The sequence below is a fragment of the Lates calcarifer genome, linkage group LG10 (assembly GCF_001640805.2).
Source record: "Lates calcarifer isolate ASB-BC8 linkage group LG10, TLL_Latcal_v3, whole genome shotgun sequence".
NCBI lineage: Eukaryota > Metazoa > Chordata > Actinopteri > Centropomidae > Lates > Lates calcarifer.
In genome coordinates this window covers 4,240,768-4,265,204 of record NC_066842.1, presented here as the reverse complement: position 1 = coordinate 4,265,204, position 24,437 = coordinate 4,240,768, and the positions used below count along the sequence as shown (strand labels likewise).

General features: G+C 40.5%; 3 protein-coding genes across 6 annotated transcripts; 2 read left to right on the top strand and 1 right to left on the bottom strand.

Annotated features, from left to right (window-relative positions):
* Window positions 1–223: 223 nt before the first annotated feature.
* Window positions 224–4,277, bottom strand: LOC108894918 (nuclear receptor-interacting protein 3). The gene is made up of 8 exons (XM_018693552.2): window positions 4,182–4,277; window positions 3,498–3,833; window positions 2,635–2,808; window positions 2,132–2,214; window positions 1,891–2,030; window positions 1,741–1,793; window positions 1,546–1,634; window positions 224–823 (listed from the first exon to the last, which is right to left on the bottom strand). The coding sequence occupies exons 2-8, from the start codon at window positions 3,663–3,665 to the stop codon at window positions 793–795; spliced, it is 738 nt and encodes a 245-aa protein (XP_018549068.1). The 5' UTR covers window positions 3,666–3,833; window positions 4,182–4,277; the 3' UTR covers window positions 224–792.
* Window positions 4,278–5,685: 1,408 nt separating this feature from the next.
* znf143b (zinc finger protein 143b) lies at window positions 5,686–16,607 on the top strand. 4 transcript variants are annotated; one of them, XM_018693545.2, is made up of 15 exons: window positions 5,686–6,130; window positions 8,352–8,464; window positions 8,809–8,997; window positions 9,219–9,299; window positions 10,090–10,286; window positions 10,693–10,761; window positions 10,850–10,966; window positions 11,151–11,226; window positions 11,474–11,599; window positions 12,242–12,421; window positions 12,635–12,862; window positions 13,415–13,563; window positions 14,433–14,585; window positions 15,004–15,132; window positions 16,247–16,607. In XM_018693545.2, exons 2-15 carry the CDS (start codon window positions 8,359–8,361, stop codon window positions 16,328–16,330), a joined length of 1,884 nt encoding a protein of 627 aa, XP_018549061.1. In that variant the 5' UTR covers window positions 5,686–6,130; window positions 8,352–8,358; the 3' UTR covers window positions 16,331–16,607. The 4 variants fall into 4 exon arrangements, with proteins under 4 accessions (XP_018549061.1, XP_018549064.1, XP_018549065.1 ...); XM_018693548.2 differs by having other exon boundaries at window positions 8,349–8,464; window positions 15,004–15,172; window positions 16,247–16,393; XM_018693549.2 differs by having other exon boundaries at window positions 8,349–8,464; window positions 15,004–15,167; window positions 16,247–16,392.
* Window positions 16,608–17,678: 1,071 nt separating this feature from the next.
* wee1 (WEE1 G2 checkpoint kinase) lies at window positions 17,679–23,681 on the top strand. Its single transcript, XM_018693550.2, has 10 exons — window positions 17,679–18,652; window positions 19,337–19,551; window positions 20,001–20,067; window positions 20,641–20,813; window positions 21,117–21,385; window positions 21,497–21,586; window positions 21,698–21,783; window positions 21,881–22,051; window positions 22,220–22,365; window positions 22,488–23,681. The coding sequence occupies exons 1-10, from the start codon at window positions 18,164–18,166 to the stop codon at window positions 22,642–22,644; spliced, it is 1,863 nt and encodes a 620-aa protein (XP_018549066.1). The 5' UTR covers window positions 17,679–18,163; the 3' UTR covers window positions 22,645–23,681.
* The last annotated feature ends 756 nt before the right edge of the window (window positions 23,682–24,437 follow it).

Below are 24,437 nucleotides of genomic sequence, written 5' to 3'. Positions count from 1 at the left end.
ACGCCAGGGTGCGTTACCAAACACCACCGTCACGTTACAGTTGCTATGTTACAGTTATAGGTCAGCTGAGCATTTAAAACCGCTCCCAGTTTCTTAATGAAGAGAGACGACACTGATTTCTGCTTTAATTATGTCAGTCCACCTTTAGCTGGCCCAGTTTTAAAAATGGCTCGTAGATAAATTAGCACAGGCAAGATTTTCTACACACAAAAAAACTTTCACATCACATCATTTGGGATTTTATTTGATATCCAGTGCTGCAGTCACACCATCATTTTGTAAACATTAAAAGGCAGTGACCTCAATGCAAATACATGTCTCAGACTAGAAAATACATTTACAACATTATAAAATACAGTAGATAAACAGCTGGTCTGTATGCAGTAGATTGTGCTAAGCTAGTCAGCAACAACCTCCAACTTCTGCTCTCCGAGACTGATTTTAATATAAATGTAAAGATACAAGAGTAACTTGTAGAATACATGAGCTTTAAATCACAATTCTATCAGAATCTTTAAGCACTACAACACCTACTACTGTAGTGACAGACTAATACAATACCATACTCTATGCTACAATGATGCTATTCATTGCTAGTGCTACATGAGGAACTTGTTGCCTTTATGTTAAAATAAGTGACGTCAGTGTGGATGTCCTGACTCATGAATGCAGCAAACAGAAAATTTATGAGGTGAGATATCAGAAGTTCCCCCAATGAGGCATCTAGTTGTAAGAGTAAAGAGTATTTCTATTGCTTTTGGTCACTGTATGTGTGTGTTGGTGGTGGTAAGATCAGTATCCCAGGTCTCTGAAGTCAGAGGAGCTGTCATTCAAAAAGATGAAAAGAAGAAGGAGCAGAAATTATTTGGTTAGATCAGTTTGAAGAACAGGATCGTCCAAAAAATATAAATGTTACACATGCTGATTAGACTGAAGTCATCTTGTAGAAACACGTCCAAATATTAGCAACTGTGGGATCAGTTATAGTAAATATTAAGTATCTTTTCTTTAAGTAAAAGTAGCTGCACACATTCAGAATCTTACTTAAGTAAAAGTACAGAGGTATTACCATGAAAATGTAATTAAAGTATGAGAGTAAAAGTACTCATTATGCAGCACCATGCGAGCTGCTTTATAGAACTAATATTACTCTTTGTTATGCTGTTGAGTGACTGTGTTTTACATGCTTATTATAGGTGCTTAAAATATTCATTTGCAAAGTAATTAGTAACTACAGGTATCAATAAGTGTAGTGGAGTATACTGTTTTATACAGAACAGAGGGAAATATAGGTATAAGATTAAAATGCTGAAGTAAACTTGTTGTGATTGCATGTTTTAGACATATTTTTGTGATGATTTGCAAATTTTACCTCTGCTTCATGTCCCTATGTTTCCCAGAATGCCTTTCAACAACCCCCAAAGAACTAGGATGCATTTAGTGTAAAAACATTTTGTGCTGGTTTGCAGTGTTTTTGTGGCAACGTTCTGCAACAGCATGAAATATACAGCTGTTAAAAAACTGCAGACAAAATGATCATGTTACCTTTTGCTGAACAGATTTTTGGTGAACTGAACCTGCTCCCTCACGGCTGTCCCAAACACCAACATCTGCTTCTCAGTGTCAATTACACACTGAAAAAAAAAGGATGGCAAATCAGCACATATTTAAATATAAGTAACAGTAGAGCCTTTTCTCTGGATGTACGGATTAATATCAAGGGAGAAGTAAACAATTTACCTCGAGTGACTTTAGTGTTTTGTTTCCCAGCGACATCAGTGGCCTGTTACTTTCTGCAAATACATGTAATTGGTAGACAATATTAATATTAAAACTGTCTTAAAATCACCAGCTACTGTCCCAAGGTGTAATTCTTTAACTCTTTCTTACCCATTATGGCGAATGAACACATTATCCTGAGTTGTCCGATGTTTAGACTGAGCTCCTTGATGAGGCCGTCGATGCAGAGCTTCCGCTGAAACGGAAAACCATTCATCTCCATTTTGTTCTCCTCGACCAGCTCTTTCAAACTTTGAGATAAAACGGAAATATTATTCACCGGACACCGAGAGGGAACTGAAGCCAGTCAGACAGAGTCGTGATGAGCGATGTGTGCTCTGAATCATCTCACCCTAATCTCTCCACAGTCAGCGAGGACATCAGGTTCAGTTTGCAGCCTGTGTCGATCAGCACATTCACTTCCTGTCCTAAACACTTTAACCACGACACAGAGAAGGTTGAGGTGTAAATGAATGTATGAAGGACACAACAAGGCACCACACAGACGTAAAAACACACAAACTGCAAAGAAAAACAATCGTAAAGACTTTTGAATATCAGCTAGATTACGGCAGTTGCACTCTAATTAACTTAATGTTTTGTGAACAGTGACTTTGACTTCACTAATGAGTTCATCTCTAAGTCTGAGTGAAGTTGTGCACATTTGAAGAAATCCTCAAGCAGTCACAGGACCTTGACCTTTGACCTATGAACACCAAAATGTAATCAGTTCATCCTTGAACCGAAGCGAACCTTTGTACCAAATTTGAAGAAATTCCTTCAGGGCCTTCAATCCCTACCATGGAAATACTATAGGTATATAAGTAACTGTAATGGAGTACATTTTCTACTCACCTTGCCGGGCACATAAATGAAATCTTCCTCCTCTTCTTCCTCATCCTCATGTGAATTGAAACGGCTACGACTCAGAAGGAGCCCTCCGTTGTTTGGTGTTACTCCGCACATGTTCATCCTCCCCCGGGACAGTTTGGCCTCCAGCAGACGCTTCTGCAGAATATGATGTGGCTGCTACAGTGATGAATAAAATAACACAAGCATGGTGAGAATTGCATATTGCATTTTCAAACATCCATTTCACTATACAATCTTTAAAAGGAACCAGATTATATTTATCGCTGGTTTATTGGTGTGAAAGCTACATTATTAGTCGTCATTATTCTCCAACACACCTGCCAAGTGTGCAAATATGAGGCTACTTTTCATTTAATTTGATTAAATTTATTTTATTTTATTTTAGCAGGGATCAGTTCATATGTACGTGTTAACATGTGACACATTTTCTCCTTCCCTTTTTAATCTTTAACCCAAAAAGAAAAAAACAAAATTAAACTAATTACAAAAGAACAGAACAGAATAAGAACATGTAGTTTAAAGAATAAGATTGTAAAAAATAGCATAAATGACCAATAAAACAAAAAGCAACCAAAAATCTGAGGACAAATAATCACATTTGTCACCTTAATGTTAAAAACAGGCTTTTCAGATCATTTATTTTATAATTATAGCTTTATTATAGAGGCTAAACTATTATAGGCTAAACACTAAAATAATAAAATCAATAAAACATGAGCTCGTTGTAAAAATAAAAGGACACAGTGGCTCACCATCCTCATACAGTGCAGGAGTTTATAGCCTACAGTGGTTAAGACATGAGCCCAGAAATGTGTGTAACATCAGGCCTTTCCTGACAGGCTCACCCCTTGTTTTGATGTCCCGAGCTTCTTCAGTCCATCCAGAGGCAGCAGATCAGCGGAGTCTTTATGGAGGAACTGGATCGCCTGTTTCAGCCTCCTCTGCTGCCTCACAGCCGCAGCATCCAGGACCCCCGAGTCCCCCCGGTTCTCCGTCCGCATCCCGGTGAACATGACGGCGGCTGTCTGAGTCAGACCGAGACGGTGCGCGTCCGCATACAACTGAGTCCGGTGAGGAATCCCCCCAGTGATGAGTTAAATCCAGTGGAGACCGGGAGACACCCTCATCATCATGCGTGTACCACGGAGGTGGTCAAGTCAGACAGGTGACAGGTAAGACTTCTGGTTAAATGTCAAAATAAAAGTCGTGTTCAGACAAGTTCAAGATTAATATGTATAGAAAATATCATAAAAATCAGTTTTACCATCAAAAATTTGAAACTACAATAACAGAAATGGGTAAATGGGAAGAACAGAAGCACAACAAACAACAAATAAATTCCCTTATGAGAACGTTAAATAAATAAAAAGGTTGTTAGGTTGACTTGAAACGAGTATAGGAGGCTATATCAGCTCTCAGCTTCTAATACATAAATAATAAATGTAGTCTTGGCGGTGTCTTAGTCAAGGGACCGCAAGAACTTCTTAGGATGCTGTTAATACAGTTCTTGAAGTATTGAGAGCTTTTACTTTGACAGGAGCTTCCGGTATCACCCTGACTCCTATATTCTTCTGGCAACTTCGACCTGCCTGAAAACAATGAAACAAAGACGTCACTTTATTGAATCGTGACTCCATTTGAAAAAAAAAAAGAAGTGAGAAACCAAAGATATTCTGGTTTTTGAAAGTTGGTTTTCGCAGACATGTCAGACAAAGAAATTCAATGGGAATAAATCACAGGTTAATTATAAATATAGTTTTATTTGGGAGTTACTGAGAATCAATGAGCCCGTGTTTTATTTTAGTATATATACAGTGGAGTCCAGCTGTAAACACTACAGTATCTGAATGAAATCAAGAAGGTTTCTGTTATCAGAGTCAGAAATACTTTATTTATCCCTTGCAGGGAAATTGTTGAGTAAGTAGTACTTTAAGTAGTACTGGTTAACAACTCCAGGATTTGTCTGTGATTAAATCATACAGCCAGTTTAAGGACAGACTTGTACTAGTCTACATATAGTAATAGATCTTTCCCCATAAGTGGCCACTTTGTCAGGTACACCTACACAAGCTATTATAATTCACATTTACAAAATTTATAGTGTTCAGTTTTTGTTGAAATTCAATGATTTGTTTGTTATTGAAGGTCATAGTTAGATGTGGTGTTGTACTTGACTACATTATGTTTTGTCTCTCTCATTTACACACATGAATGGGGTAGAATATTAGAAACACTGAACATAACGAGCATCATTAAAGTGAATCTGTGGAAGAATAGTTGTATTGGGATTTGCATCAGATTGTGCAGGTGTACCTAATAAAAAGGCCGCTGAGTGTGCAGTATGTCCCAGTACAGTGTCTAAGACCTTCAGTAGAGCTGCCCTCTGTCTGGACCTAAACTGTGGGATTCATTGTCTCTGAATCGGAGGACAACAGCAACAATGGAGACTTTTGAGTGTTGATTCAAATGCACAATTTTAGAGCCTGCAGTTTGTGGTACTGTTATACAGACAGCTTTTTTTTTTTTTTTTTTTTTTTGTAATTTTGTCCACCCAATTTATGGCAATGGAGGAAGACCAAGTAATATTACCTGTCTCTGTGTTTATGCATACATGGAATTTGACTCTCAATGTCTCTCAATGTATTTACACACAGTACAAATAATGTTCAGGGAGATACACATGGACAAACAGCAAAAAGGACAACAAAGCTGAGCAGATATAAATAAACAATATGACTATGATGTAGAGGATGGTAGGTGGATGCATGAATACATAATAAATAAAAATAAAACATAAAAAAATAGAGAAGAATACAGATAAAAGATTAAAAATAAATAGGTAAGAAATATTTATTTTTAAAAAGCTGGACCGAGCCTGTATGTTGTATGTTATTTCAGATATTCCAGATTTAGTGTTTTGTGTCACTGTCTGACAGATGTCAGCCGGACATTTCCTCCTCTTCACTTCATTGCCCACATTCCCTCAGTTTTTTCCCACATCGCCTTGTTTTCAACATGGAGGCCGAAAAACCTCACCACACGTCGCTGTTTACGTCGCAGAAAAATCAAACCTAACCACATCCTGCGGCACACAGCGACTCGGAATACACAGTGTCGGTCAGCCGTCGCCCTGTGTTGAAGTTTAAATATTTATTTACAGCGAGGACGCTTCGCTTTTTCAGTCCAAAGCCTGAGACAATACGAAAACCGACGCGGAATGGCGTCTGGAAGGGGCCCGGGGACATGAATAATAGCAACGCAAGCGTCGAATCGTGAATGACAGACATGTTAAGTGACCAATAAGAATGAGATTTGCGAGTCTCTAGCCAATCACAGCGTCCGATGTGTTGAATGGGCGGGGCGAACAGGCCGGAGGATTCTACTGGCGTACATGTTCCCGGTGTGAGGGCATCGCGGAGCGTTTCCTGCACTGGTGCATGGTGGTCGAACAGGAGGAATTGTTGGAAATTTTTCGGAGGTTAGTTTATAAATTGGTTTTTACCCAGTGTGCATTATTCCCACAGCCATCTCTGCGAAGGGTTGGGGGCGGCAGGCTTCAACAGGGACTCGAAAGACGCCTGAGAAATACAGATTTAGCACAAATAAAGTGACATCCAGCGGGTCAAAATGCTTATGTTATCGTTACTTAGCTTAGTGGTTCCCCGGTCTTGTTTCCGAACTGCGTCGCTAGTTTCACGGCTTGAAGCTTCACGGAGGCAGCTAGCTACCCATCCAGCTGCCACACACAGCCAGCCGAGACTTAAGATACTAGCTACAAACAGCTGTACGTTTGTAAATCTGGTGATCTTTGAGAAGTAGTTTGATGATAACCGCTAAAAAGTCGTGACAGCGCTGGTTGGCGTAGTTAGCACCGCAGTTAGCATGGTGGCTAACCTGCTAGCTCCGTTATGACAGGGCGTTATAGCCGCATCTGATCGTTCAAACATGCCTGTCAGTGCTCTAACCGGCCGGCATCGGCCTGACAAGTCAGTCGCCTTATCACTCTAGTCATATAATGTTTCATTTCACAGTGACAAATGTGGCAAGTCATAGTTGTGCTACATCGCGGCTAGCTAGCTAGCCTCATATGCTACATTCAAATCAACAAGCGCCAAAAAACAGAACAACGGCGACACTGACATTAGAGCCCAGTCAGATAAAAACAAGTAAAATACAGCTTACACCTACCTGAAAAAGCCCTCAAATGCCGGTCGTTTATATCAGTTATAAAAACAGTTAACGCTTATTTGTCAGCGGAAGATGTAAACAATGCTTTATTACAACTGATAACTTCCTCAGAGCCACAAAACATATTTTAAATTTATAATTTTATAGACGTGTGTATGGGATTATGTATCATGAAAGCACTAATTACTGACATGATAAGGACTTTAAAGCTGCCAGTGGCATATTAACTGAACTTGAGGCCCTGACTTGAAGCGAGTACCTGTGCTGAAATCCAGTTTTAAGATCTTCATCTTATTTCAGATTCGTGCTTACACACTCATTTGTCAGTTTATTAGGAAGACCGAGCTAAAATTAATGCAGTCTAATGCAACAGTCATGCAATCATTCATTCATCCCTCAATCCTTATGAAGGTTATAATTCTGGCTGTTTGTTTCCAGACTTATAAAGAGGTTTTAATTAAACTTTATGATCAATTTTGTGCTGCTGTTGAACTGTATTGCATTATACAAGGGGTGTGTCAGTTTTACCCTCATTGATTTGAATGGGGTGCTGAATGCTGTTCAGCAGCAGTGCAGTACTAATCGGTTTCAAAACAAGCTAAACTTTATGACCTTTGTGAAGGTAGGATTTATTGCAGGGTTGTACTGGATGGCATAGTTTTAAGGTGTGTGAGTTATAGGGCTGCAATAATGAGTATTTTCATTATTTATTAATCTGTTGATTATTGTCTCAGTCAGTCGTTTGGCCTGTAGTGCCAGGAAATAGTGAAAATTCATTCAGTCAACATGTCTTCTTATTTTGTCTTGACCAACAGTCCAAAATCCAAAGATATTAATATTGTTAAGTAACTGCATCTGTAATGTATGGGGGCTTTAAGCTATTCATGGTCATGCTTTATTTATTTATCTTATTAAATAAGTTTATTTGGAACATTGTCACACATGACAACTACAATCAAAAATCAATTTCATCCATTTTTAGGAGTAAAGAGCATTTTCAAAAATAAGTGTACATTATTAAAGTACAAAACATTAACATAAATCAAGACACAGAATGTACTCATGTGAATCTATGGTAAACTATAGAAAATAAAGATTTAAAATGCTGATGCTTTATTGTTTGAACTTGAGGTACTGACTTGAAGATAACACCTGTGTAGAAATCTAGTCTTAAGACAATCATTATTTAATTTTTGAGCTCATATGTTGCACGTTCCTTAATGTGTTTGATCAGATTATCACACAACATGTCCAGAAATATGTTGAGTATTTCAGATTAGAAAAACTCCACATACAGCACATGTGGGAGGAACGGGGGTTAATAGGGAATCCACTAACTTATTTCTGAGTCCCCTTGAGTGTTAACTTGGCTTGGAAGTGATCTGTATGCTGGCTGTACATACCAATTACTTGTAACATGTAAAGTAGCTCACTAGCTCTCATGGTTTGTGCAGTATCTCCACCCTCAGTGCAAGTTTCAAATGTGTCTCCTGCATGTGTCACTCCAGCAGCTAAAGCATGCTCTTGGCCCAGATAAACCGGGACTCGCAGGGAATGGCAGAGTTTCACGATGCAGATGGGCAGCCGGTCACACTCTGTCTGACAGAGGCCGTGACGGTGGCAGGTGAGCTCCCACACTTGAACATATAACACCATTTAGTGTCAACATTAGACTACAGCGCTGCCTCCTGGGGCGGGCATCCAGCCAGTTGGGCAAATTTAAGTTTCGCACCACAAAAAGAAGTACAAATACAGACTAAAACTATAGATAAGTCATAAACATCTCACTCCATCCTCATTGAAACACTGAATTTGAAGAGTAAAATCCAAACAGGTGAGTTCTCCACCTAGTATCAGATCTTTCTCCTCTCTTGTCCCTTTGTTAAATAACACATCTGCCACAACATGATCTTCTTACTTCTTAAGCTGACAGTTTAAGTATGGCCATTGTAAAATAATTTTCCCCAGATGGCGATCAGATGGAGAGCATGGACACAGTGAGCCTGCAGGCTGTTACTCTTGCGGATGGATCCACCGCGTACATCCAACACGACTCCAAAGCTTCGTTTTCAGATGGACAGATCATGGACGGGCAGGTGATCCAGCTGGAGGACGGCTCCGCTGCCTACGTTCAGCACGTGTCTATGCCTAAAACAGGTAAAGCACAAATCTCTGCAGCATCTCCAGACAGAGAGAAGAGCGTTCTTGTTGTACTCTATTGTGTTCTGATAAACCACCCACAACCCGTGCAAGAGTTTGATGGGAAACAGTAATTTATTTCTATTTAATCTCGATGACACAGCATATAGAGAGGTGTCCAGAAAATCAGTGAGAGCAGAGATTAATTACTGTTTGTTTGGTTTTTTTTTCTGTTGAAGGAGGGGACAGTTTACAGCTCGAAGATGGACAGGCAGTTCAACTAGAAGATGGAACCACAGCCTACATTCACACACCCAAAGGTAAATGATGTTTAACACTGAATGGCTTGATTTTGTCACAGTGTTTAAGTTCCTTTCATCTCTTTTTTTTCCAAACATGTTATAACATTTCTGTCAGTAATCTTATTTAATTGCACCAATGTAGAGTATGGCAGAGTAATCCAGATATGAATGTTGATTCTGCAAGTTATTTATTTTTAAAAAATCAAACTGGAAACATCACACAAAGTGAAAGGAGAGATGCGAGCAAAGAAGAGAAATTAAAAAAAGATGAGAATAATTTAATGTTTTGGCTTTCCTTACTTTGATTCCATAATGCCCTTTTACAACCAACCTGGTCTTTGTTATTTTTTTAATAATGAATTCCTTTTCATATGAGCCTTGAAATTGGCTTCATGTTGGCAGCTCTACAAAGACTTGTAATCTGAGGGAGTGGACTTCAAAACACATTGTCAACTGCTGTGTTTTAGATCATTGAAACATTTAGAAATATTCTTTGTGTCTGGCTTTTTATTGTCTACAGTTCATTCATGGGTATTATAAAAATGATCAAAGAGATTTAAAGACTGGATTTAGAGATGTACAGTACATTAATCATAGTTAACTGTGATCACCCATGAGTCCTGTTTTTAATAAGTCCTGTCTTACAGCTGAGTGACTTTGTACCGAGAAGCAGTTACTCTGTCCACAGATATATATAAAACCATCCATCCTCCCTGAGCAAACAGCCATCTCAGATTTTATACTGGACCCGAGCCCAGTTTCCTCATTTGATTTCACTCTCCACATCCTCCTCCTGGTCTCTGTGCAGATGCATATGACCAGAGCGGCCTGCAGGAGGTGCAGCTGGAGGACGGCAGCACAGCCTACATCCAGCACACGGTGCACATGCCTCAGTCCAACACCATCCTGGCCATCCAGGCTGACGGCACCATCGCAGACCTGCAGGCTGAGGCCACGGCCATCGACCCAGAGACCATCAGCGTGCTGGAACAGTACACCACCAAGGTAGATCGTACTACATCACTGTCCTGTAGGCTAATTTTAATTTAAGCTCTTCTTCTTCCTCTTGTTTTGGAATAATTTATTGCTGCTGTGGTAGCGTCAAATAAATCTGGAACCCTTTTTTACTTTTCATATATATATATTCTTTTGATTACTAAAATTTTACTACGTCAGTGACGCATTTAATACTTCCAGATTTCTATATACCTGTACATTTCTTTTACATGTTATTTTTTTGCTTTGGAAAAATTCTGCACTGACACAACATATAGATAATATGTTGTGAAGCATGCAGACTGTATTGATGTTAACCTGTTGAATGGATTAGATTTTGTGGTTTTATCTTTTCAGATCTAGATATCTCTGATAGTATATGCTGTAATAGGAAGTGTCCTCTCTCCTCTGTCAGGTGGAGAATATAGAAAACCCCTTAGGGTCCTTTAGCAGAGTGGAAGCAGACAATGGCGTCCACATGCGGGTAGAGTATCTTTTCTAGAGTATTTCTTCTATCACTTTTCATCCTTCGTTCAGGTTTAACACTGAAATCTAATTCATGTTTCTTTCAGATTGTGTTACAGGGTCAAGACAACAGGCCAGGAAGAGTCTCAAACGTAGGAGAGAAGTCTTTCCGTTGTGAGTACGAGGGCTGTGGAAAGCTCTACACCACTGCCCACCATCTCAAGGTAAGTGTGGGTGTTGTGGTTGTGTTTGTGTGTACATGTGTTGCTTTGCCTGTGCCTACTCAAGTGTGTGACTCTTTAAAGACAATAGTTTCCTTGCAGCATCTTCCTATGATGCTGTTAACTACTTGTTTGTCTGGGTTTTTTTAGCATCACTGCTACATTTTTTTGTTTGTGCCTCTCACAGGTACACGAGCGCTCCCACACGGGAGACAAACCGTACGTCTGTGACTATCCTGGCTGTGGGAAGAAGTTTGCAACAGGTAGCTGTCGAGATATTGTCATCACTTTAATGCATTTATTAAAAACAATTTACACATATTTATTATTATCTTTTTCCAGGCTGCATAAGTCAGAGTAGAAAGAGATCCAGAACACATCAGAACACTTTTATTGATTGCTATAATGTTCTAATTGAACACCTTGATGAAAATACCAGGAAAAAAGGGAACAGGAATAAGGGTTTAATTGAATGTTAGTGAATCAATCTCTGTTTTATGGCTCTTTAAGGGTATGGACTGAAATCTCACTCACGCACACACACCGGGGAGAAGCCATATAGATGTCAGGAGTTGAACTGCTGCAAGTCCTTCAAAACCTCTGGAGACCTTCAGAAGCACACAAGGACTCATACAGGTGCTCTGCCACACCCAGACACTCACTGACCAGTCATAATGTTGCTGCAACATACAGGCTGTCAGCCTGAAGGTGTGTTAAAGTCTCATATATGTGTCATAGGTCTGACAGCCAAAATAATTCCTACCACCACTTGGCCTCAAGGCTGTTTGTTCAATAACGAAGTCACTCAGTGTTTTTTTCGCTAAAATTATGTTCTTTTAGCCAAAACTAACAGGCTGCTGTTTTACACCGCCTGATTTTTGAAACAACACAGACTGTGGCACAGTCCCAGGATTGGCTGAACAAATTGCAAGGGTTTTTTTGAATGAATGTGTGGGGTTTAATTCTCCCTGAGAGCCACCAAAGTGCTGGAGGAGTTTTCAAGCACATGGTCATCATGAGAGGCATGATGCCAAGATGTTGCTATTTATTTATGAAATACATGATTTTTGCAGTTTTGTCATCTCTAGGGTGATATAGACAATTAGAGGGAGCTCACAGTCAAGTTTTTTACACATATAGCTGATCATTATTGAATTGAGAATTGATTTGGAATCAGAATTCTCTTTTAAACACTAAAAAATGTTAAGAGAAGTTTTGGAGATTCAGAGCTGGAATGGTAATCCCTTAATTCCTGACATCCCATTTCTTATCTTGCAGGAGAGAAGCCTTTTAAATGCCCGATCGAAGGCTGTGGCAGGTCGTTTACCACCTCTAATATCCGTAAAGTTCACATCCGAACACACACCGGCGAGCGGCCGTACTACTGCTCGGAGCCGACTTGTGGACGATCCTTCGCCAGTGCCACCAACTACAAGAACCATATGAGGATTCACACCGGTGAGTCCTTCATTTATTTTATTGTGTCTGTTCCATGTAACTCATAATGAATCAGCAAGCAGCACTCTCCAGCTTAGCACCTGTACCAAGCCTTAAGTGAGGCTTGGAGTAATTCTTGAGTTGCTGTACACCACTGTAATAAATTTAACAGTTTCTGTACAGTAATAATAAACAAACAAAACTCATTGTCTGACTACTGTCTTGTTTCACCAGGAGAGAAACCATATGTGTGCACAGTGCCTGGCTGTGAAAAGCGCTTCACAGAATACTCCAGCCTTTACAAACACCATGTTGTTCATACACCCTGCAAACCTTACAACTGCAACCATTGTGGGAAAACCTACAAACAGATCTCCACGCTCGCCATGCACAAACGCACAGCCCACAACGACACAGAGCCCATCGAGGAGGAGCAGGAGGCGTACTTTGAACCACCAACAGGTCAGTGTTGAAGTAACAACATACAGAAATTTGGCTGTAAGATGATGAATGAACATTAAGTGATAATGAAAATAATTGTCAATAGTGTTGTAATTGGCAGAAAATTCATCAGCAGCTATTTGATAACTCAAGAAATCAGTGGTTACAGCCTTTCAAATGTCAGCTTTGACTTTGGGGAATTGTAACAGACAACTTTCATTCCAAAATCTTTAAAGAAAAAAATTACAAAATAATTCATTGTGGTCCTGTGTGTGACTGTTAACCACAAGAAACAGCAGAGAGTCACTTGGATATCAGTAAATGTCTTGAAGATGAGAAGCTGCAAAATGTGCCAACAACAATTAGAACACTTGGACATAGTGAGCAGAAATATATGTCAATGAAAGAAAAATGTTAAACTAAACTACAGCAAAAATGTTAGAAATGAAATGTGCACAGTGTGAAATATACAGGAAATATACATAGATTGAAAATGAATGTGAAATAACATTGGAATAAATGGAATAACACTGTCTCAAATGCTGCTGACAAAATCTTTCAATCTTAATTCAGATGCTATTGACGACCCTAATGTGAGCTACACAACAGCGGTGGTTGAGGCAGATGACTCTGGTTCAGAGCAGGTTCCAGTGGAGAGCTCAGACATGGTTGGTCAGCAGCATGTTGCCTTGGTAACACAGGAGGACGGAACACAGCAGCAGGTAATGGAATGCAGTGACATCACAAATAGTGGATACATTCCATACAATCAGAGGAATTTAAGTCCTGTCTCAGTCCAGAATACGCCAAGTTCAGACTCCTTTTCTCCAGAGCTCAAACTTGGCAAGATAAACTCAGGGGTCCAACGTCCCAGGGATGGGGGGATTATTTGCAAATGGAACAGCAGCATTCAGCTCAGCCAGGCACTGATGATAACGCAACTGTACCTTACTGTACTGTGACAAAATAATCTGAAATCAAAGGTCTACTAACAGACTTTGCTGGAAAGAAATTGCCTAATTGACAGTGACATGCAGTCAGAAGAAACACCCATCATCCAATCTGTAATATGAAATAAAGTTGCATAAATACCACAATACCCCTGTTAATTTTCATTCATTGATTTGTACTGAAATGTGGTGATATCTGTACATATGAGGACGCCAAAGTTCATTAACTCAGCATGTACAGTCCAATAAAAAATAATCTCACTTTACCTTCTGCAAAAAAAAAAACATTTCAACTGTTATATTCGGAATCTCCATGGTTACTTTCTCACTTGATTAAGTATCACTCAGCCCTAAAGTAACATTTCATTACAAGCCCAGCAGCCCTAATCTAGGCTGTTACCCATCTGTAATTGCTCTAGAATAGTCTCATGTTTCCAGCACAGTGGTTTCTTGTGCCCTGTGTTTATTATGTATTTTGGTATTAAAAAAGAATAAGGCAGCATAATTATTAAACAAATACTAAAGATAATTGAAGAGAAAATGCCAGAACAAAAATATGGCTGTGTTCTGCAAAGGTGCCAGAATGATTTACTGTAAAAGTGAATGTTCTTTTATCTGTATTGTATTGTGTCTCACATCAGGTCAGTATCTCTGAAGCAGACTTACAAGCCATGGGTGGCACAATCACCATGGTAACCCAAGAAGGCACAACCATAACCATCCCAGCCCACGAACTGGCAACGCAAGGTGCTCACTCGGTTACCATGGTAACAACAGACGGCTCAGATGAACAGGTAAATAACTGTCTGAGTTCTGTGTAGACTGTCTGTATAGAATAATGTCAGGTTTTTCCAGTTTAGAGTGGTTTTCATGTGACGCTGTGTGACGTGTTAATGCATAACTTTACTGTTATGCATTAACACAACATTTGACTGTTGACTATAATCAGATAAAAGCTCAGGACAAAAGTGTTCACTGTGTCACAGTAACTCAAATTTAGAAAAAAAGAACATACGAGACCAGCTACTTTTACTTAAAATGTTATAAACTGGACAAACAGGCACACCACAACAGTGTTTTTGTTGGACATTTAATCTTTTGTGGTGCACAACCAGTTCTCTGTTGGACCTCTATTATGGCCTCAAATGTGGTCATTTATTGATTTGTAACAGCAGTTGGTTGACTTGAGTGCCATGTCTCTGTCTCCCTCAGGTGGCCATCATGACACCCGACATGGCCTCGTTCCAAACTGTAGAGGAGGCAGGCTACAGCCAAGAACAGGATGACATTCATCCTGTCACATTACTGGCCACCTCCAACGGCACTCACATTGCTGTGCAGGTTGGTAGAACGACACCATAGGAGTGAATAGACAGGTGGGGTGAGTTCCAATCTGCGAATTTTAGTTGAATTATGACGAAAGAAGACTGGGTACATTCACCACTCCATGATGTTTAAATGCAAGTTCAGCTATAGATGAATATTGATCCTAAAGTCTGCTCCATTTCTGTTTTGTTTTTGCTGAAAACTGTGCTCAGTGGTCTGTTGTTTATATGATACTGACAGGAGTTTTATGTGATACTGACAGGAGTTTCGGTAAGGACTAGCGGGTACTTAAGTTAGTCCTCCCACGTAATCACTCCCTAGATCCCACCCTGGTGCTATTTGCCTAAATGCTTTACTAAAAATCATGGGTAGGTGGGGATCAGCTCAGGGGGTGTAGGTGTGTCTCTGCTTTCCTGCTGGTGCATTTGATTAGGGATCAAACTAAACCGAAACTTAACAACCACAGGATGTGTGAGTTTACATGTAATCCACGCTTTCTGGAAAAAAAAGGAAGTCTGTGCTGTATCAAAAGTCATTTAGTGTTGTGGTTTTATTTCATTTTTGCTTTGACACCAGGATAAAAGCTTGTCACCCAAAGCAGGAGGAAATTAGTGGAACTTTCCATACATTAGACTCAATGTTTTCCATTGGTGGGGTGACCAGGTGATTATGTAATGACCAACATTGGTAATCTCTACGTCAAACAGATTTAATACATGAAAAGATAATGTTTTATCTATTCAAAAATAAACGTGTTAAATATGTTAAATTTAAACAATATATTAACTATTTGTGCCTAAAATCCCTGAGGGGCTATGACTGCATCAAAGGTTACAGGTCTGATGACCAACCTTAATTTATCCTGAAGAACATTGTTTCCATTTACCCCCCTCTGCTCCTTCTGTCATGTTAATTACAAAGCAAACACTCTTTTCCACCTTTTACCACCATGTGACAGTCATCAATGAAATTCAGCAGCCACTTTAACACATTCAGTCACAGTCAGAGGTAGTATTGTCTTTCAAAGGGATGGCAGAGTAAATAGATTAAATCAGTAGCACTGATCGATTGAGAGAGGATATCAGTATGTTGATCAATGTTTGTATTAAGAGCATTGTTTTCTCTGCAGCTCAGTGATCAGCCTTCGCTGGAGGAAGCCATCAGAATAGCATCAAGAATACAGCAAGGAGAGTCGCCGGGCCTGGATGATTGATGGACTAATTATGGACAATAATTTAGGATCAAAACCATCTCAATTGGACTATATCAACGAGAGAAATCGTGTCTTCCTCCGTGGTTTTTTTCCATAAAAGAACTTAGCTTTTATGTGTACATAGGATTTTGATAACTGGAGTTCTGCTATGCTATTTTGTCCCTCGACCAAAAAGATGGGAGGGGGGAAAATGCTTTCTAATGTTTATGGTGCACAGTGCACAGTGCAGTGTACAGCTAATGCTATTTCTAATAATAATAAAAAAAGAAAAAAAATATTGTGTGGTTAATTGATTTTGAATATGTGATTTTAAACTTTGTTCACCTTTACATTTGCTCTGCTTTAAAGCTAAAAATACCTACAGAGCATACAGCTGCCTTTAGAATTTAACAATAGTTGAAACTACTGTACTTAAGTACAATATGGCTGTACTTTGTACCGTACTTGGTAATGAAGATTGATGAAGGAACAAAGAGAACAAAGTAAGAGATGTAGTTCTATTATAATTGTGGGCCCCTATTGACCCCTCACTGTACATGGCAGTTTCATTATTTTACACCAGGAAACCAGCCAGTAGTCTAGAATTGAAATGACTAGATGAGTATATTGATGGAATATATATTAGCAACATTTTTGTTTAATACTTTAAATCTTTTTTTTTTATTGAAAATGCCAAATATGTTCAGCTGGGCTTCAGAGAATAATGATGGGTCTATGACACTTAATACACTGAATGATTGTTAGACCAAATTTTAAATAAATACATTTTATTGCAGCCTGACATCATGGGATAATTATACCTTGCCCCAGGTTTTGTTTGTTTATTACTTGACGTAGAAAAAATTATAAATGAGCAATTATAGACTAAAACAATTCAGGTTTTAAAACTACATTTTGGTTTGAACTCATTCTGTTACTGATTAATCAGATTAGGCAGATAGAAATTATAAGGGGTGAACCAGGGGGCTTTTGGAGCTCCTGGGCAGTTGCCCCGTTTCTAATCCATTCTTGCCGTGCGGTTTTAAGTATGATTTTTAAGTGGTGGTTTGGCATTTTAACCACTGTAAACTATTTTTATTACCATAAAATCAGTCCAGATGCACTTTGTCTCGTATATACGTAACGGGATGGGGTTAAATTTCGGTTTTCACTTTGATCATTTTACTTATCGTCACTTCTTTGATCGTACCGTCTAAATAATAGGTGCATTGTCTGGAATGTAATTGTGTGACTCCGTCGTTCGCGCCAGATTGTTGCTGTGCCACCGATGACGTAACGCCTCCCGAACGCTCTCTGGAACGCCCATCTTTCAAAATTTCGAAACGCGTTCTGATTGGCCGCCCGAAGCCACATGACCAACGGTCGCGGGAAGTCCTTTGCCACGCGCGTGATAGGAAGAAGCCAGTTCTTGACTCATTCAAACTTTTTTGTAAACATTGGTTTGGTTTTATTGCGGAAAGACGTGTTTCTGTGTCGGTGAGCAATCAAGAAGGTGGTGACGGATACCGATACTCGACCGGACCGGGTAGTTTTGGTGTTTGTTTTTAGTTTAACGCCAACTTCGGACGTTGTTCTTACGGCGAAAACAAGCTAACTCCGGGGCCATTTCTCAGCACTGGATGGGCGTGTAAGTGTTAGCAAACACGTTAACTTTTTCTAAGATGTTAATGGACATTTAAGCGCTTTGCAGTCGTTTTTGGACACTTTTTAAACCAATACCTTTCTTTTAAGGTAGTTAAAAGTAGCTAGATTTGTGTTTTTTGCGAGAAAAGCTAGTGGGGGTCCAACCGCGTGATTTTTCCCGTCGACGAAGCCGGGGTTTAAATCCTGAAAATGTCGAGCTACAGTCGCCATCGGCACGGATCCCCCTCCCCGAAAAGTCGGCCTATTCGTCAGAAATTACAGTTCACATCCAGCGACGGGGAGGACGACCCCATTGAGGATGTTAACAACAGCACCGGTGGAGAATCTGGCTTCACGGAGATGGATTCCCCGATGCCAGTGCGACGGGACACCGCCGACAAACGGCTGGACGGGGGCAGCAGCCCCCTGAACCAGTCCGGCGGGGACGACGACGTGGAGCTGTGGGACGAGGAAAGCTTCGGTTCACCGTCTCACCTGCGGTCCCCGAGCAGCGTTATCTTTGCCAACTGTTCGCCGTCGCCGAGGAAAAGTTCTCGGCTGTACGGGGGGTCACCGGAGCGGTCCTACGTCCAGGACGACGGGGAAGGATCCAGCTCCCCGATCCCAGACTGTCCCGACACACCTCCGCACAAAACCTTCAGAAAACTCAGGCTTTTTGACACACCGCACACACCAAAGGTTAGTATTTATCTATAAATAACTTAGATCAACGTTATGTACCAAAAATATCAGTTTATTGGCGATTAATGGCTGAATTTACACACTTTTTGTAAGTGCCACCGATCACATGAAAGCAGATTTTGGTTATCTACATGTGATCTTGCAGGGAAAAAAACACATGCACGGGAACTATTAAGTTTAATTTCTTCTTTCTTTTAATGTCTCAAAAGTTACTTTAACAAGTTTGCAACCCTTGTTTTGGCTGCCCTGTGGATCTTGTCATGTGTTGGTTTGGAGAGAAAATCTGCGAAAATAAGCAACACCAAGCTTATACAAACAAATCAGTTCAATTTTTTGAATTCCAGAGGATACCTTTGCTGTGTCAGTTAACGACCTAGTGACCCACTTAATGTACAACTCTACTTGTTGCATAATGCTCTGACTGTAGTCAAGTCAGCCAGATGATTTAGTGACTTGGTGCTATATGTCTGGGCATGTCTTTTATCAGTGATTACTGCATTACACAGCATTGACTTTTAAACACCTAACTTTAAACCTAGATATACCACAAAACTTTATCTCACAATGATCAGGCTCATTTGTAATCACACTCTCTATGTGCCATCAAGCTGTTTTCCTTTTAAAACTTTGTGTATGCTGTTTTAATTAACAAGGCTTCTGTCTGAAATCTGTCTTTTTCAGAGTTTGCTGTCCAGAGCAAGAGGCTCCGGCCCGGGATCCTCCAGCAGGAGAGTTGCCCTGTTCAAGAATGTGGAGCCTTCAGGAAAGTCAATCACAGACAGCAGCAGGAGACAGCAGACCCCTCTGGTCAACTTTAACCCCTTCACCCCCGACTCCCTCCTCATCCAGTCTGCCACACAGCAGAGAAACAACAGGAAACGGGCACACTGGAATGAGTATGTCTCTCAGATGTTTTCCTAGACTAGTTAGAAATACATTCATCTGTAGTGATGTATTTGAAATCCCTAGTGATTGTCGTCCTTTTCCAAAGTGGGTGTGGAAGCAGACAAGCTGCAGTCAATATTTAGGTTACATATTTCCCACCCTGGTCAATTAACATGTGATAACTTTACACCTTTGTCATTGCAGCAATGAAAAAGCAGTTATTCACACATACTAAGAGCAGTGTTGAACACCCTTTTAGCTGCTATCTTGCACACAGATGAAACCCATTGTTATACTAACCAGATACGTTAAAGCCGTTGACTAAGACCAGGGGTTTTGGCTGAGGACCAAGACCTCATGGTTACTGGTGAACTCTGCCATGTGCTTGTGAAGCCCCTCTGTGCTGCCCCCTGCTGTACAGAATGCTAACCAACACCCACTGTTGTGTTTGATCTTTCAGCTCCTGTGGGGAAGACATGGAGGCAAGTGACGGTGAAGGAGAGGAGGAGGTCCTCCCACCATCCAAGGTAATTATATGTTTATGTGATTAGCCTTAATTACATACAGTACAATATACATTTACAGTCAGGAATATAGTTGATTTATGTCTTTTAATCAGACACTTACATTTTGCAGGAAGTTTCACCTCAACTTTATTTCAGAACTTCAGCTTTTTAAAAAAAAAAAAATTAGGAAATTAATCATATTGCTTTTAAAATGACAGGAAATAATGAAAAACACCCCCACCATTCACCAAAGCACAAACAGATGTCCTAAGATTGTTGTTTTTGTTTGACAAGATGTCCAAAACCCAAAGCTATTCAAGTTTACTGCACTTTAAAATAGAAAACCAATGGAAATCCCCACAGGACAAAGAAAATATTTGGTACTTTTGCTTAGTATCAGAATTATTTTTACCTTTTCTACATTGAGAAAACTTTACAACTAAAACTAGACAGAACCTTTTGGTTTCAATAGTTATGCTGATGTCCTTTGTGAAGCAACTGGAGAACAAGTCTCGTGATTTGACAGGAGTCTGTTAGAAAAATTGTATTTATTTATTTTCAAATATGATGTTAAAACTCTTCTTCTGCCTGCAGAGGATCACCATGATGGAAAGCAACATGATGTCCCGGTACGCCTCCGAGTTCCTCGAGCTGGAGAAGATCGGCTGCGGGGAGTTTGGAGCTGTGTTCAAGTGTGTGAAAAGACTCGATGGCTGCATCTACGCCATCAAGAGATCAAAGAAACCTTTGGCGGGATCAGTAGACGAGTAAGTTGAATTTAAATTATCTTAATTTTTTGGTTATCTTATTTTGAACCATATAGTATGAGTCATCTCGAAATAAAAGCCACTCGCTTCACAGTGGTGCACAGACAGATGTTAATGAAACTTTCCCTCAGTGCTGATTGTAATGTACCCAGTCACCCATGTGCTCCTTTGTATAATTGGACAGGCAAGTCAATAAAAGTTGTTTACCAGAAAAGCTTGAGGCACCTTTTTTTCTACAGTTAAACTAGAAAACTCGTCCCAGACGTACCGTAATTAAAACAATCTGTTCCCCCTCCTCCACAGGCAGAACGCCTTACGGGAGGTGTATGCCCACGCCGTGCTGGGCCAGCACCCCCACGTGGTGCGCTACTACTCAGCCTGGGCCGAGGACGACCACATGCTCATCCAGAACGAGTACTGCAACGGGGGCACGCTGTCAGACGTCATCGCAGAGAACTACAGACGGCTCAGCTACCTGTCGGAGCTGGAGCTGAAAGATCTGCTGCTACAAGTCACACGAGGACTCAAGTACATCCACTCTACATCTCTGGTGCACATGGACATCAAGCCCAGTGAGTACTTACTTGGTGGTAATTGTAGTTGTCAGTAGATTTATGGTGAATCAGGAATTGTTGATGTTTTCCGGTCAGAAACTAATGGTAGTTTTATCGTCTTTTTACCAGGTAACATCTTTATTTCACGGAAATCCGTAGCGAGCTGCGACGAATGTGACGAGGATGACGGTCTGACCACAAGCGTTGTCTACAAAATCGGTAAGCTGAGTCCACAGTTTCTATACGATGACTCCCTGCATTTAAAAGTCTTCTCTTTGTAATCATTTGTACTTGAGTCTAAAATCTGCTCTGTATGTGCTCCCTGTTCAGGTGACCTCGGTCATGTGACACGAGTGAACAATCCACAAGTGGAGGAGGGTGACAGCAGATACCTGGCCAATGAAGTTTTACAGGAGGTTTGTTATTCTGCTCAAAAACAACTTGCACTTTTGAACCAGTAGAGCTTCAGACAAAGTCCCTAACCTCCCCATGTTGTTCTTATTTTCTCCTCAGGACTACAGCAACTTGACAAAGGCGGACATCTTTGCTCTGGCTCTGACTGTTGTCAGCGCCTCGGGGGCCGAGCCTCTTCCCACAAATGGAGACAAGTGGCACGAGATCCGACAGGGAAAACTCCCCGCCATCCCTCAAGTGCTTTCTCCAGAGTTTCTCAGTCTCCTCAAGGTAACGGTCAACACTGTCTCGATTTTTGTTTTGAATAAGATTTAACTGATAAGCTAGATTGCTTCTTCATCTTGGGAGATGACTTTGCACTTTCTTGTGTTTCTTATTGCTTCAGTAGCTTTTCCTTTTCTGGCGTAATCTTATGCACCGCTTTTCCTCGTATTTCAGCTGATGATCCACCCCGACCCAACCAGGCGGCCATCGACGTCTGACCTCATCAAACACCCGGTGCTCCTCACCGCTGCCAGAATGAGTGCAGATCAGCTCCGAGTTGAACTCAACGCAGAGAAGTTCAAGAACGCCCTGTTACAAAAGTAAGATCACAATGTCGCAGCATATTAGGCAAAGTTTTAAAATCTTTTTTTAAAGTAAAAAATGGCAAAAGTCTTAAATATGATGTTGTTAAAGCTTAACTGTATTTCTTTGTCTTCCTCAGGGAGCTGAAGAAGGCCCAGCTGGCCAGGGCTGCAGCAGAGGAGAAGGTTTTGTCCACAGACAGGATCCTGACCCGCTCCACAGTCCAGTCCAACCCCAGAACCACCAGACTCATCGGAAAGAAGATGAATCGGTCGGTCAGCCTCACCATCTACTGAGACTTTACTCCGCCCTGACAGGAAGTTAGCTCACGGACCTTTACTCAGACCTGTTCGGTTGAAACGGTCTTTTGTTTTTCTTTTTGAGGAGAATCCTGTCAGTCACGGTGTTGGGCTCATCGGCCCAGTTTGAAGCTGTAGACTGTTGCCACACTGAACTTGAACTCATCTCGATAGACTCTCATTACCAATATAGTTCAGCCCTTTTGCAGACGGATTTTATTCATTCCTCGAAGGTAGTTACTGTACCTTTTACACTCTGTCATTCCTTAAGTTAGCATAGACGTCAGGCTCTCTCTCTCTGTCCTTGCACTTCCCCTCCCCCCTCTCGACAAAGCCGAAGTCCGTTGGCAGCAGATCAAAGCTGCAGTGAAGCTCTCTTCAGTGTGAATGTACTTTACCGTCGCCGTGTGCACCTTACTGCCTGTCAAATGCCTGATGCTGGGTACCAGAGGGTCCGAGAACTGACGATGTCTGTGTTTGTAACGGAGCACTTTGGAGGCAACACGTGGAACTTGCCACTTTTTTTTTTTTTTTAGATAAAACCTGCTGCTATTGATGTTTTGTATGTATCAGGGTTTGGCCAGTTTCAGGTTGGATCGTTCTAGAGGTCATTGGCTCTTACTTTCAAGTAGCAGGATTCCACACACCCCCCTTCTGTCCTCCATTTTTATTTTTCTGCTCTGATTGAAAATGGACCATTTGAGGAAACTCATCCAGCTTGTTTGAAGTACCAAAACCATCGAGTGAACTCATTATGTGTGAGGTTAGAATGGATCCATAGTGTTTTGATTATTCCCTGTTGATTGGTGCTGCCAACCCTGCCCTGTAGCATTAGAACAATCATCGTCCTGTTCTTTTGGACTCATGTTTTTTTTTTTTTTTTTTCTCATTTCTCCTGCTGTTTTTTCCACAAGGCTCGTCTTCAGTTAGAAAAGTATTCGTCATCTCTTTGTTCCTATAACCTCTAACACAAAAAACCCCTTCTCTGTTGTAACATGTACATATGTTCTTTTAATAAATTCTCACCTTCTACACTTTCTGTTCTGCTCGGTGTGATTATTTTACAGTGTAGAGGGAACTTCCCTTCGCAAGGACTGTAAATCTGATTATAATATTATAAGTATTAAAGGAACTATGTTAACTTCTGCTGTAGTCATAGAGGAGAGGGAGACAGGACAGGTTCAGGTCAAAACCCTGTGATTGTTATGTACTGTACAGGTGGGAAGCGCTGTGATACAAATGTAAATTCTTGCACTATGTAATGAATTCTAGGCCTTAACATCCCTAAAGGGTTTCAGACCAGTTTGATGGTGAAACAGGTTTTAAATTACATTAAAAAGGTCTATTAGTGAAACCTGCAGAAAACCTGTGAAGCTTTAAATCTTTATATTGTTTTACAGAGGTGCTGATTCAACTTTATGATCATTTTAGAGGTGCAATTGAATTATACTACATTATACTGACTGTTGTTGTCAGTGGAGTTTGGTATAGGTTGTCAGGTTATTCATTAATTATATGAATAATTTGGGTCAAAACCTGTAAGAATTTTCTTTTTTTTAAGGTGGTGACACTGCTGTGCATCAAGTCTTGTACAGGCTGCTGAATACTTCTATAGCTGAAACTTGCTTTTAATGCAGGTAAGAACAAACTTGTGCTGTTTACTGGCTCTTGGAAATTGTTTCTCTTCTAATGTAAAAAAGTGACCTGTGACAACTGGCCATGCTTCCCGTAAGTTCAGTATAAAGTTCTGACTCAACAGATCAGAATCGTCATTATTAGAAAGTATGTTA